The sequence below is a fragment of the Panthera leo genome, chromosome C2 (assembly GCF_018350215.1).
Source record: "Panthera leo isolate Ple1 chromosome C2, P.leo_Ple1_pat1.1, whole genome shotgun sequence".
Classification (NCBI taxonomy): Eukaryota; Metazoa; Chordata; class Mammalia; order Carnivora; family Felidae; genus Panthera; species Panthera leo.
Window position 1 is genome coordinate 40,442,723 of NC_056687.1, and position 13,312 is coordinate 40,456,034.

Consider the following 13,312-nt stretch of genomic DNA (forward strand, 5'->3'; position numbering starts at 1 on the left):
CATAGTGATACAGATTTAGTTTAAGCTCCTGTTTATATCTCATAGTATTCTATTGTGCAGATGTACCATAATTTATTCAGTTATATCTTCTAATGATAGATATTTGGATTGCTTACATTATTTTCATATTCTAAATAGTACTATAATTAATATCCTTTTGCATACAATTTTTTTGTTTACATTTTTACCAGTAGATTTTGGGGTGCTTTCCTAGAGTCTATCAAAGAATGGATAGATATGTAATTTGCTAAGTAGTCCACAGTTCTCTCTATAATAGCTTGTCACCTTTTACACTGTCACCCACAAAATTAGGCCTTGTTTACCTTCGACCTCACCAACTGAGTATAATCAAACTTGATTTTTCTGCTAAAGAGAAATGGCATTTCAGTGTAGTTTTAATATGTATTTTTTTTTATTGTGAATGAAGTTTAAGATTTTTCTGCATATCATTACAAACCATTATTTTTTCATTTATCTTTTGATTTTGCTTATGTTTTTTAGACATTTTAAAAATGTAATTAAAATTTGTCAGTATTTCTCTCTTGCTTCAGAACCTTTTTTTAAACTTTTTTTTAATGTTTATCTTTGAGAGAGAGAGAGAGAGAGAATGAGCAGGTAGGGGCAGAGAGAGAGGGGGACACAGAATCGGAAGCAGGTTCCAGGCTCAGCTGTCAGCACAGACCCGAATGCAGGGCTCGAACTTGTGAACCATGAGATCATGACCTGACCGAAGTCAGAAGCTTAACCAAATGAGCCACCCAGGTGCCCCTATTGCTTTGGAATCTTGAATTATAGTTAAGAATGATCTAAAGAAAAATGATTTATCTATAGCCAAGTTATATGGGATTTTTTTCCTGATATTTGTAATGCTTAATTTTTTACATTTAAGTTTTTTATCTATTTTGAATTTTTTCTTGTTTGGAAGCTGGAGTGAATCAATTTTGTCTTTATATAACATTTGGCTATGCAATATGAAGAAGTCAACTTTGCCCCTACTGATTTGAGATGTTGCTTTTGTTGTATACACACTTTTCACATGCAGTTGGTCTATTTTTGGATTTTTCCTTTCATTAGGCTATTTGCTCATCTGCCAGTATAATGCTGGTTCAATATAGAATATATTGGTTCAATATAGAATGTTGGTTCAATGTAGGTTCAAAATGTTTTAATGTTGGCTAGTTCCTTTTCATTGCTCCTGCTGTTTCATGGTTTTTCTTAGATATTCGACTTTGTAAATCAACTTGTCTACCTCCAGAAAAACTTGAAAGTGCTTTTACTGTATGTAAAATTTTTAATTACTTAAGGAGAATTGAGTGCTTAACTTATTGAAGTATGTACTTTATATGTTCTTTACATTCTTCTAATCCAAGGACACTGGAATAATAATGCTATTTTTTTGTTGTTGTTAATTAGAGAGAGAGAGAGAGAGAGAGAGAGAGTAGGGGAGTGGGGTAGGGGGGGGAGAGAAAGAGGGAAAGAAAATCTCAGAGTCTGCGTGGGGCTTGATCCACAACCCTGGGATCATGACCTGAGCTGAAATTGAGTCAGACACTCAACTGACTGAGCCACCCAGGTGCTTCAATAATGCTAAAATTTCTCCTTCCAACTTAAATGCTATTTATGTCATGTATTTTTGCTATATTTTAAAGCCCAGATGAGGGGCACCTGGCTGGCTCAGTCAGAAGAGTGAGCACCTCTTCATCTTGGGGTCATAAGTTTGAGCCCCATGTTGGGTGTAGAGATTACTTAAATAAATAAAACAAATATATAGTTTGTTTTAAAACTATTTAAAAAATAAAACTAAAAATATATATATATATATATATTTTTTTTAATAATAATAATAAAGCCCAAATGAGATTATTTCTTCATGCTGTCAAAATTTGTAGCCTGTATATTCACTAATTCTCATCGTAGATCCTTCTTGCTAATGTGATCTCCTATGTGTTTGAAAACAGCTTTTATTTTTCTGTGGTTGTTTATACCTTGCTTTTGGTATTTGATATTTTATAGTTTACTGTGATTAGCTAGGTGTAGACTTAATTTTTATTAATCCTTATGGGATTTCTTGGGCTTACTGGATCTGAGGTTGGTATTTTTTCATCAATTATGAAAAATTCTTCCTTGTTTTTGTCTTTGCCTCATTTCTCTCTCCCTCCCTCCCTCCCTCCCCCTTTCTCTCTCTTTTTGTGCAAATACAGTTAGACATGTTAGACAGGTATACTCCATTACCTGTATCTCCAGTTCTTGCTTGTGTTTTTCATTTCTCTCTCTACATTGTACTCTAATTTAGTAAGTGGATTTCTTGCATTTGGTTGGTTAAGCATCATACTTGATTGGAATTTTCTTATGGTGGATAAATACAAAAATCCACATTCTTATATTTTAGTATGAAAATTACTTATATGCTACAGAGACCCAAAAAAGAATAGTGATTCTAGTTATAACTACCAAACAATCTACTATGTGTGTCTTATTTTAAGGAAGTGTGGTACCTTATTTCCATTTGTAATAGATCAGAAATTATGGTCTCATTTACAAGCATCCCGATGACATAATATAGTTTGTTTCATAAATAGGGACTGCAGCAGTACTCTTGTTATGCAAGCTTGTGTAGCTCATAAGCTATGATGAATGGTGGAAGTCCCATAAGTATCATTATATATGGCATAATTTTTTTTACTTCAAAGGCATGTTATTTATCATGTATTTGTTTCACTATAAATAATTTATATTTTATATAAATCATTTTGTTCAAGTAATTCTATTTTGAATAACTTAATTTACATAAATGAACTTTAGGTAACTCATAACTTGGACTAGGGTTAATTTTACATCGATTAGTATATAGACTGTTAATATTAAATATGTATTATACATACATTAAACATGATATTAAACATACTCAAAATTAGTATAAACATTATACAATAATAAATTTTTAGAAAGAAACCTCTTTTTTTCCTTTTTTTTTAAAGTTTGCTTATTTATTTGTTTATTTAGAGAAGGAATCCCAAGCAGGCTCTGCATTGTCAGCGTGGAGCCTGATGCAGGGCTCAAATTCACAAACCATGAGATCACGACCTGAGCTGAAACCAAGATTTAGATGCTTAACCAACTGAGCCACTCAGGTGCCCCAAGAAAGAAATGTTTTGAAAATCTTCATAATTTAAGTGAAGAAAAAAATCTTCATAATTTAAGTGAAGAAAATCTTAAAAATCTTCATAATTTAAGTGAAGAAAAGTTGATGTCTCATATTTCAACACAATTGCCATAGTACACAGCAGAGAAAAACAAATCTATGAAGATCTTGTGTTTCCTTTTAGATTATTGAAGGAATTTTGATGGCAATGTTAATAATAAAAATTAATAGTACTGTATTTTTAGCAAGCATCTATAGCACTACCAGGGATTGTTCTAAGTGCTTTACAAGAGGTAGTTATTATTACTGTTCTATTTTAAATAAACGGAGGCATAGAGATATTAAGTGACTTCCCCAGGGTTACATATTAAGAAAATAGTGTAGGGGCGCCTGGGTGGCTCCATCGGTTATGCGTCCGATTCTTGGTTTCAGCTCAGGTCACGATTTCACAGTTTCGTGAGTTTGAGCCCTGTGTTGGGTTCTGCACTGAATGTGGAGTCTGCTTGGGATTCTGTCTCCCTCTCTTTCTGCCTCTCCCCCACTCACGCTCTTTCTCAAAATAAATAAATAAACTTAAAAAAAGAAAAGAAAAGAAAATAGTGTAGCTGAGATTGAAACCGAAACACTGTGGTTCTAGACCATGGGTGAGTAAAGGGCCAGATAGTAAATATTTCAGGCTTAGCTCATAAGGTCTCCGTTGCCACTACTCAATTCTGTCATTGTAGTGTGAAAGCAGCCATAGCCAATATGTAAATAGATGAGTATGACTGTTTTATAATAATATCTTTTATTGACAGGATATTTGAATTTCATGTAATTTTAAACTGTCACAAAATGTTATTGCAGCTTTTTTTTTTTTTTTAACAATTTAAATATGGCTAACTATTCTTATCGTGCATTATTCAACAGGCCATCATTGAGCCAGATTTAGCCTGTGGACAGTAGTTTGCCAGCCCTGCTCTAGACTGCTACATATATTTTGGGGTTCTACTTTGTTCTTATTTTGGACTCATTTACCCTCTACCATATAGAGTTGTCTTCCATGAGGGCTAGACAACTTGATCTCTACACCTTTTGTTGATCCTTTACACTGATCAGCAGGAAGTACAACAGGATTGAAACCTGAAGTTTCTCCTTCCACATATAATCTAGATATTTTTTCCCCTGGTGATTGCGCAAGTGCATAAATACTTATTGACTTCCCTGAATCTTAATCTAAGGCAGAGCTAGGTAGATCATGTTGTTCTGTCTTTTTTTACTCTTTAATTACTTTGCATGTAGTTTTTATCATTTTAATATCATTATCAAGGAGTTGGGCCTTGTTATTGAGGTAGCTGATAGTGAGGCATGCGTAGATCTCTCTTTTGTCATGGTGGTTCCTCTTTCTTGTTCACATAATTCAGACATTATATAATTCTGCATATTTTGTTGAATTCTCTACAAGGTCATGTGCATCTGTATATTCCTATCTAGAGCACATTTTATTTCCACTAAGAATCTTTGTTATCTCTCCCTCTTTCAATACAATTAATTGCCCTAACAGTCAATACTATCTACCCAACATAATGATGCAGTCCCTCCCCCTTCTACCTAGTGTAAATCTAACGCCTCCTCCATCTTTCAACATGTTATAATAGAGACATGTGTAAGGTACAATACTACAATAGCACAGAATCAGCTACAGAGAAGGAAGGGTGGTTTAGACCAAATTCCTAGGTGAAATTGTGTAAATAGGTCTTGAGGAGGCAACAAATCCAAAGACCTTAAAAGCTAGGAGTTAAGGGAATGGGGAGAAGTTTGCTGTGATTGGAGAGCATGACATTTGTGATAAAAGCTATGTGTGTTAAGTGTAGTTTTGAGTCAGACATAAAAGTTCTTACACTGTGGTAAGGAATTTGTATTTCCTGCTCTAGGTTAATGATCTCAAATACCTATATAGAATAGGAAGGGAATGATAGTAATAAGTAAGTCAAGCAGCTAGTATGTTGGAGAAATAAGAGAGGTGAATGGAGACTGGCCAGTTGGAAAGGAGGTTCATGGTTTGTCTAAAGGCAGTAGAGTAGATGCCCATCTCATAGAAGGATGCAAACCCTGTGTTATTGGGGCTCTTAGTTTTTTAAGAGCTCACAGAAATTTAGATTTAATCTGAAGTAGCACAGTTTTTAAATATTAGCAACTGACTAAATAAAAAAAAAAAATTACTCATACAAAACAAATGTGTCAGCTGAAGGTCTTTGCTTAAATGGTACAGTCCAAACAGCAATTTGTAAAGTCTGTTAAAGTAGTCAAATCATTCTGTGTTTTAGGACGATAACAATGGCAGCTATATTGAACATGGATTTTAAGTAAGTGTGGAATAATAGCAAGACTGAAGATAGGAAGGACCTGTTAGAAGTTTAAAGATGAGATAGATGTGAATTAATGCTTTGTTAATAGGGATAGAGAGGAGTCCAAATGTAGACTGTTGGAGCTTTTTCCATATTCATTGATAGTAAATTAAGAATTACAAAAGAGTTAATAATGACACATAATTATTTTTATTCCTGACACCTAAATTCTGTTTTACTTATGTGGACTCATTTGATTTTACCAGTTTGTTGCATATCCTTCTAGATACTTTTGACAATATGCATTGGTATTCATGTGCCCTCTACCCCCCCCCCTTCACACAAATGATAATATAATTAATATATTTCTGCATCTTTCCTTAACAATATATCTTGGAATTTTTTTCTTATCTATTCATACAGATATAAGTGTATTCTCACTAAAATTCTCATTAAAATTTGCATTATATTTCATTGTATGGGTGTATTAGAATTCATTTACCCAGCCCCCTGTGGTAGACATAATGTTTCTCTTCTTATGCTGTTACAAATAATCTACGGATGCATATCCTTATATATGTCTTTAAGCTAATGTGTGTATGTTTGCCTGATTTAGTTCCTCTAGGTGGAATTGGCTAAGTCAAATGATAATGTGTACATTGTAATTTTTCTGATGATTATAACTGTTGCCCTTAAAAGAGGTAGTACCTCCTACCATCCCTCCAAGATATCAGAACCGATTTCTCTACATCAGAACTATCATAGAATATACCAACATTTTCACTTTTGTAAATATGATAGAAAAGGTATTTCATCTTTATAAATTTTTACTTAATTAAGTAGAGTATCTTTTCATATTTGAAAACAAAATCCACTTGTGTTTCTTTCCTGTGAGGTAGCCCTCTCTTACCCAGTTGTTAACTTTTTAAAAATTACTTGTTTAAGCTTTTTAATTAAGGGAAATCAGCAAAGAATCTTTCTCAGTGTATCATTTTGCTTTGATTGTTTTTATGTTTTTGGTCTGCTGACATTTAAAAATTTTAAGTAATCAAATTTTTATAAAATATAATTTTATGGGGCATGGTTATTATGTTATTTAGAAGAGTCTTTGTAATATTGTGTAATACTTGAGTGTTTTATATAATTTTTAAAAGTGTATTATCTCATAGTTTGCATCTTAAAAACTTCATTCTTTATTAGTGATTAATTTGGATTAAAGGCAAAAAGTGTTTAAAAAATGCAACTATAGGTATTCCTAGTTGAGGATCTTCTAGGTGAATTAAAATCTAAAGATTTTGACATGCTTGTCATTTGTACTACTTTAGGACTGCTAAGTAATACTAAATAATTTTTATAGTTTTTCAGCTCATTGATTAGGAAATAAGTCATATTTCCTCCTGTATGAAATTATGAATTGTTAAAGACACAGTATTTTCCAAAGACAATTATTTAAAAAAGATGAACCACAGATTTGGGGCAGTCTGTCAGGAGTGGGATAGTCAAGGTAAGCCCAGAGTTTGAGAACCCACGTGTCATTTATTAGATACCTAATTGGTGGCATTGCTATAATATAAATGTTGGCTGAGAGTATTCACAGTGACCTTCTAATTTTCTTATATTTTTGTGTCAATTTTATCCATCCCTTATATCCATCTGAAAAAAATTAGATTTTGAATTTTCTCTGGGGCTCATTGTACTAGGATGAAGCTGGACTATGTCCCCAGTTTAAATCATCTTGGCAGGTGTAGCAGCATTTTTGCCACCTGGTAGTTATATATCATTGCATTTATTTTTCTCTTTTTTTGGCATTGTGAACTCTGTGGGCATGAGTAAATTGTTCATTCTATAATTCTAGAACTTAAGTATATTTCTTTATATTTTCTTTGAAGACACTTCTATTAAAATTTTATTGAAAACCCAACATGAGTTTTAAATATCAATATAATTTTTCAAAACTGGTTATTTTAAAACTAACTGATATTACATAGCTTTTATCTTTTAAATTGGGGCAAAACAGTTAAAGAAGCAATGAACATTATCATTTACTTAATCTTTCTAGGAGCTTCTTTGAGTTGCTGCTGTTCTTTGGAAGAGATGAGTTTTATGAAGAGCCACTAAAGGATATTCTTGGATCATTCCAGGTAAAACAGTTTACTCCTTCACATTTTGTCTACATTTAACACATGCCTGATTCTCCCCCTAAAAATGGTATATTGGTTATTTGTTGCTTGTAAGTTTTTATATTTACTAAGATGGCAATGCTTAGGATCCTCTTATACCAGCAGAAAAAGAAGGTTCTTAAAATTAACTTTTAGCTCTATTTCTAAAAACAGTTCAAATTAAGTTTCCAATTCTATATTTGCTAGACCAGAGCCTGCTGCTACCACCCTTGTGGGTTCCTAAGCACATCCTGCACATACACTCACACTTTTTATTGATAAAGACTTTGGTTTCATATCCAATCTAGAACTCAGCCCTAGTAAAAAAAAAAAAAAATGACTCTTCTTGCCTAGCCTAAAAGCAGGCTGTCTCATGTCACTTTTTCCCCTTGGCTATACCCTAATTTTCTCATTTATTTTCTTAATAGCCTTCGCAAGATATGTAATTTGTTTGTTTGTTTATTCATTTGTTTGTTTGTTTTTGGCACATGCTACAAGAGAGGAGGGAGTAAATCCAGAAGGGAATGCCAAAGATCCAAGACCTCAACTGTAGACACAAGAACATTTGATCTTTTTACCATTTACTTAAGAAGCAGTTCCTAGTATTGTGGCTCACTAATGTGTCCTTGGCATTATCTCATCATTATTCTCTGGGTAGAATAAAGGAAGATGTACTTTGAGCTCCCTCTAGGGGTAAGGTGTTCAGATGTCATATCTCACATTTATTTCTATTGTGTGTTAATAAGAAAGGCTGTCCATCTTTGGGAAGGAGGTCAGCTTAATAACAGAAAAGTCGTGCAATACTTTCTCTCACCTAGAATTTTTATTTTATATTTATTGAAAGAGATCTTGTAGGCTGAATTAAAATAGATTTTTATGATTTCTCACTCCAATGCATACATAAAAATAGGAAAATTAGGAGCAGACTTAGTTGGCTAACATATATCTAAAACTTCCTCACATTCAGAATCTGACTCTAGATTTGTTTTTCCACCAAGTCTTCACTGTCTGTTTTTCTACACCCTTTTGTCTTCAGTGGCATCAAAAGTGTTGATGAAGTAGCATTTCCTAAAATAATTGATAAAAGAACTAAGAGCCATGGGCACTGGGGTTTTAAAAGCTTAAGTTGGTTTTATGGTTCTGTTTAACCAGCCAGCTTTGACTCCTGCTTCAGAGTGTTGTTAAATTACATTGACTGCTCTACACCCTCCCCATACCATTTGCTTCACAAGTAAAAAGAGTGCTCTGCTAGTCTCGTGGATTTTATTCTCAGTCATAAGTTTTCATGCTCTTTAAATGTCCATGGATGCAGAATGACAACCACAGCATGACCATCACCAGGCTGACTTGGATTCTAAGATAGCATTGGCTATAAAACATATTCTGATTTTACAGTTGTAGAAATACAAAAAAAGAAAAAAAATGCATCTTAGAATCAATGAAACTAGGTATATTACATATTCTACTTTATTCATTCTTAACAATCAGCAAAAGAAGTAAAACTACCTATTTCCATGGAGCTTATATTATTTTGATCTCGGGGTCATGAGTTTGAGCCCCATGTTGGGTGCAGAGATTACTAAAATAAATAAACTTAAAAAAAGAAAAAAAGAGCCTCATGCTTTTCCAGCTGAGCCAGCCAGGTGTCCCATCGTGGAGCTTACACTTTAATTAAAGTTTGTATTCAGTATTTAAAACTTTGTAATTTTCTAGTCCATTTTTCCTTTGATACCTGTGTTTTTGGCAATCCATTTTTGAATTTTTTACTACGCAGATATGTGTTGAGTCTTCTGTATATGTTAGGCACTAGGCTCTGGGAAAAACAGCAGTAAGCAAAACCAGAAAAACTGTCCTATTGTGAAGTTTAATTTTGGTATAGAGACAGAAAGACAATAAATCAAATCTTTGTAAATTTCAGAGTATTTTATTTTATTAAAAAATTTTTTTAATGTTTGTCTATTTTTGAGAGAGAGAGAGAGAGGTGGGGGTGGGATAGAACGTGAGCAGGGGAGGGGCAGAGAGAGAAGGAGACACAGGATTTGTAACACAGAGCCCGATGCGGGCCTCAGACTCACGAACCATGAGATCACGACCTGATGGCCGAAGTCAGATGCTTAACGGAATGAGCCACCCAGGCGTCCCCATTTCAGATTATTTTAGAAAGCAACAAATGACTAAAAGAAAAATGAAACAGACCAGGGAGATGGAGCGCTGGCATGGTGTTATTGGGGAAGAAGATTTCAGTTGTAAATCAGGTAGTTAGGAAATGCCTCAAGGAGGTATTAAATGAGCACTGATAATGGAAACTGCTGAAGTGTTTATAGAGTAAATGAGTCACAGTGTTTGAATTATGCTTTAAATGTGTGAAATCATAACATCTCTGAAGGGATAAATTTTTTTTTTTCTTTTGAGCAGGGTTTCCAAGAGTTCTTGGTTTTATATCCTTTTCTAGCTCCTGCTTAAATTCTAAAGGCTACCCCTCCTTTTGTTCCCTTTTGGTTTTAAAACCTCTAGGCCCGTTCTGCTACTTCTGTTGCTGTTGCTTCTTCCTACTTCTTTCTTCCTTCCTACTCTGAATTTTCTTGAGCCTGTAACTCCTGCCTCCCAGGAGATTTCACCTTTTGTTCCCATTTTGTCCTCCATTTTCTGAACTGAGCTGCTGCTGTTTGGTGCTTCCATGCCTGTGCCCTTGTGCCCTTAGGACCCAAGAAGGGCTGACATGTAGTCCATCATGTGTACTCCCCAAAACCCTTGTGTTTGCTAAGCTTTGTAAATTTCCCAGGCTTCGACATATCTCACAGTCTAGTGATAATCCCAGTGTCAGCTTTTGAAATGTTTTTAGATTTTCTGCTAATGCAAACTCTATTTCCCCAAGTGGTTCATTACTGTCCACCTTTCATAAAGATTCATACCAGCTTAAGTTCTTGTTCATTCTCCTCTACCATAAGTATGGCAAACATAATGCTGCTCATACTTTTAAGATACCTGAGAATCTTGTTAAAATGCAGATATTGATTCAATAGTTCTGGGGTGGGGCCTGAGAGTCTGTATTTCTGTCAAGCTCAGAAGTGATGCCAAGGAGCTGGTCCCTGGACCACACTCTGAATTAGCAAGAGATTAACATTCTTTGCTGGATTTGAGTTAATTATCCTTTCTGTCAGGGTGTGGGCTCTGAAGTCATACTACCTGGATTTCTGTTCTCACAGTAAGACCAAAACCTGGCCCTTAAATTTATTCTGTTCTTCCATGAATTTCTGATCTCGTAAAACCTGAGCTGCTCAAGTAGAAATTGTAAATCTTCTTATCGACTGACTATAATTTTCTTTCTACCTTATTCCAAGAGGAAATTCATTCTTAGAGCCAGATGTTCCATTTGCCTGCTTCTAAAAGTTTGCTTTCTTAACTTTTGGCTTCCAATAATTCTTCTTTACCTCAAAACAAAAAGGTGACACATTTCTTATATGATGCTCCTACTTCATCATTATTATTTTGAATCTGTTCGCTGATGAGCTTTCCATAGCCTAGTAATTGAATTCATCTACTAGATCTCCAAAACCCATTAATGTAATTAAAATTAGATTCCCAGTGAAATGACAAAAATAATATGAGAACAAAATTCCTTGTGAATGTTGGAAACTAGGATGAGGCTCTATATCAAGTACTCAGGGATGAATCCATCTGGAGCAATGAACCAAACAATGCCTGGTTACCTGAATGTGATTAAATAGGGGAGAGAGACCTGGAAAGGGGGAGACCTTCCAAATGTTATCTGTCCCCTGCCTCCATCAGCTTATAACAGTGAGGACTGTAAGAAATACCAGATGGTGGGGCTTAGGTGTGGGGCCGATCTCATTTTTGATGGTGCTTCTGGAAAGTGTACCACATGTGCAGCAGAGCCCACAAAACAGGAATACTGATGTGACTATGCTACCAATATTAAAAATGGGATGTATGGCTCTTCATGAAAGCATTCCTTCCACTGAAAAAATGAAGAGACGACCCAAACTAAATGGAACCTGCCCCAATATCCAGAAGTTAGAAATTTTTGAAAAGGGGGGTGGTACCTGTAGCTTCTCTTTACTGCTTCATGGGTCATTGATCTAACAAATTAAACTTCTCTCTTGGTTCAACTTGAAGGATTCAACAGAGACCTATTTACCCATTAGTAAAGCAGCTCTTTGTTCTAGATATTCTAGGTAAAGATGAATAAAGAGGTTAATACCAGTTACCGTCAATTACATGGTTAAGATAAGACAGTTTAAAAAAAAGAAGAGATCAGTTTTGTTCTTTCTTTGGTTAAGTTCAGGGTATCATCCATGAAACTGGAAGTGAAATTGTAAAGAAGGGACCATCCTAGAGAATGTATGGAGGTAAGATATTGTATGGAGATGAAACTACTAAATTAAAAGTATAGTGAAGGTGATCAGCAACAGATTAGCCCCAGAAAAAAAACAAATCAGTGAAAGAAACAGATCTCTAAAAATGTATTTCCAATTCATAGTTACATGCAGCCATATCTTATTATAGTCTTCAATTTTTAGGATAAAGGGAAGTTCCTACAAATGCAGGACTCATGTAAAATAGGATTCCCACAAAGGAAAAAAAAAAAAAAACCCAAAAAACAGGCTAGCAATGAATTTCTCCACTGTAACAAATACCAGAATAAATAATGTCTCTGGAGTTTTTCAAGGTAAAAAATACTATTTAATAATACACCTGCCAAGCTCTATAGTTTATGAGAGAGAGCAACAGAAAGAAATAGTCCAAATGCTTGCAGAACAAAACAAATACAAGTCTTAAAAAAAAAAAAAAAAAAAGTATGCCACTGATTTAGAAATGGTCAAAATAAAGAACTTACAAATAGAGTTGTTATAAAATTAAAAAATAGGACTGACGTGAGGAAACAAGTAAAAATTAGTAGACTTGCTAATATGGCTATAATGAAAATTCTATTAATGTTAGAAATGATTCTGGAAAAAGAAAATAAAAGCACAGATACAATGATCTGGAACAAAAATCTCGGATTATGGTATTGATTGGATGGAGGTAAAGAAGCTAGAGAAGAATCAGGTATATTCTTGGGCATCTAAGCTGAACTAACCACATAGAGTAGTGCCATTCACTAAGTGGGCAGTGGTTATAGGCAGAAGAACAGGATATAGAAACAAGATAAGTTCCATTCTAGACAGAGTTTCAAATATCTTTGGAACATCCAAGTACTAATGCCCAATGATGGTTAGATTGGTGGGTCTACATATATTTTTTTTAACCAAGAATATGTATTACTTTGGGGTGCCTGGGTGGCTCACTACATTAAGCATCTGACAGTTGACTTCTGCTCATGTTACGATCTTGCAGTTTGTTTGTCGGTTCGAGCCCCACATCAGGCTCTGTGCTGGCAGTGCAGAGCCTGCTTGGGATTCTGTCTCTCTGCCCCACCCCTGCTTGTTCTCTATCTCTCTCTCAAATAAAAATAAACTTAAAAAAATATTTTAAAAAGTATGTATTACTTTTATAAATCAAGAGAAAAATAGATGTTATAAAGCTCCCCCCGCCCCAATTTAGGGGAAAAAAAAAAAAAAAAAAGACCCTGGAGTAATCAGCAAATGTCGACCAATAAAAGCCCTACTTCTAGAGCTCGGCATGTGTTTTAGTAAGGCTGACCTGACCTCAGTGAAAACTGT

The 13,312-nt window shown here is 34.5% G+C and overlaps 1 protein-coding gene across 2 annotated transcripts in view; it reads left to right on the forward strand.

Moving 5' to 3' along the window:
* Positions 1–13,312, forward strand: part of ZNF654 (zinc finger protein 654) — a 94,054-nt gene that overhangs the window by 48,578 nt on the left and 32,164 nt on the right. For both annotated transcript variants that reach the window (XM_042955325.1, XM_042955324.1), the window contains exon 3: positions 7,529–7,610. In XM_042955325.1, coding sequence (XP_042811259.1) covers positions 7,529–7,610 — 82 coding nt within the window. The remainder of the gene's footprint in view (positions 1–7,528; positions 7,611–13,312) is intronic.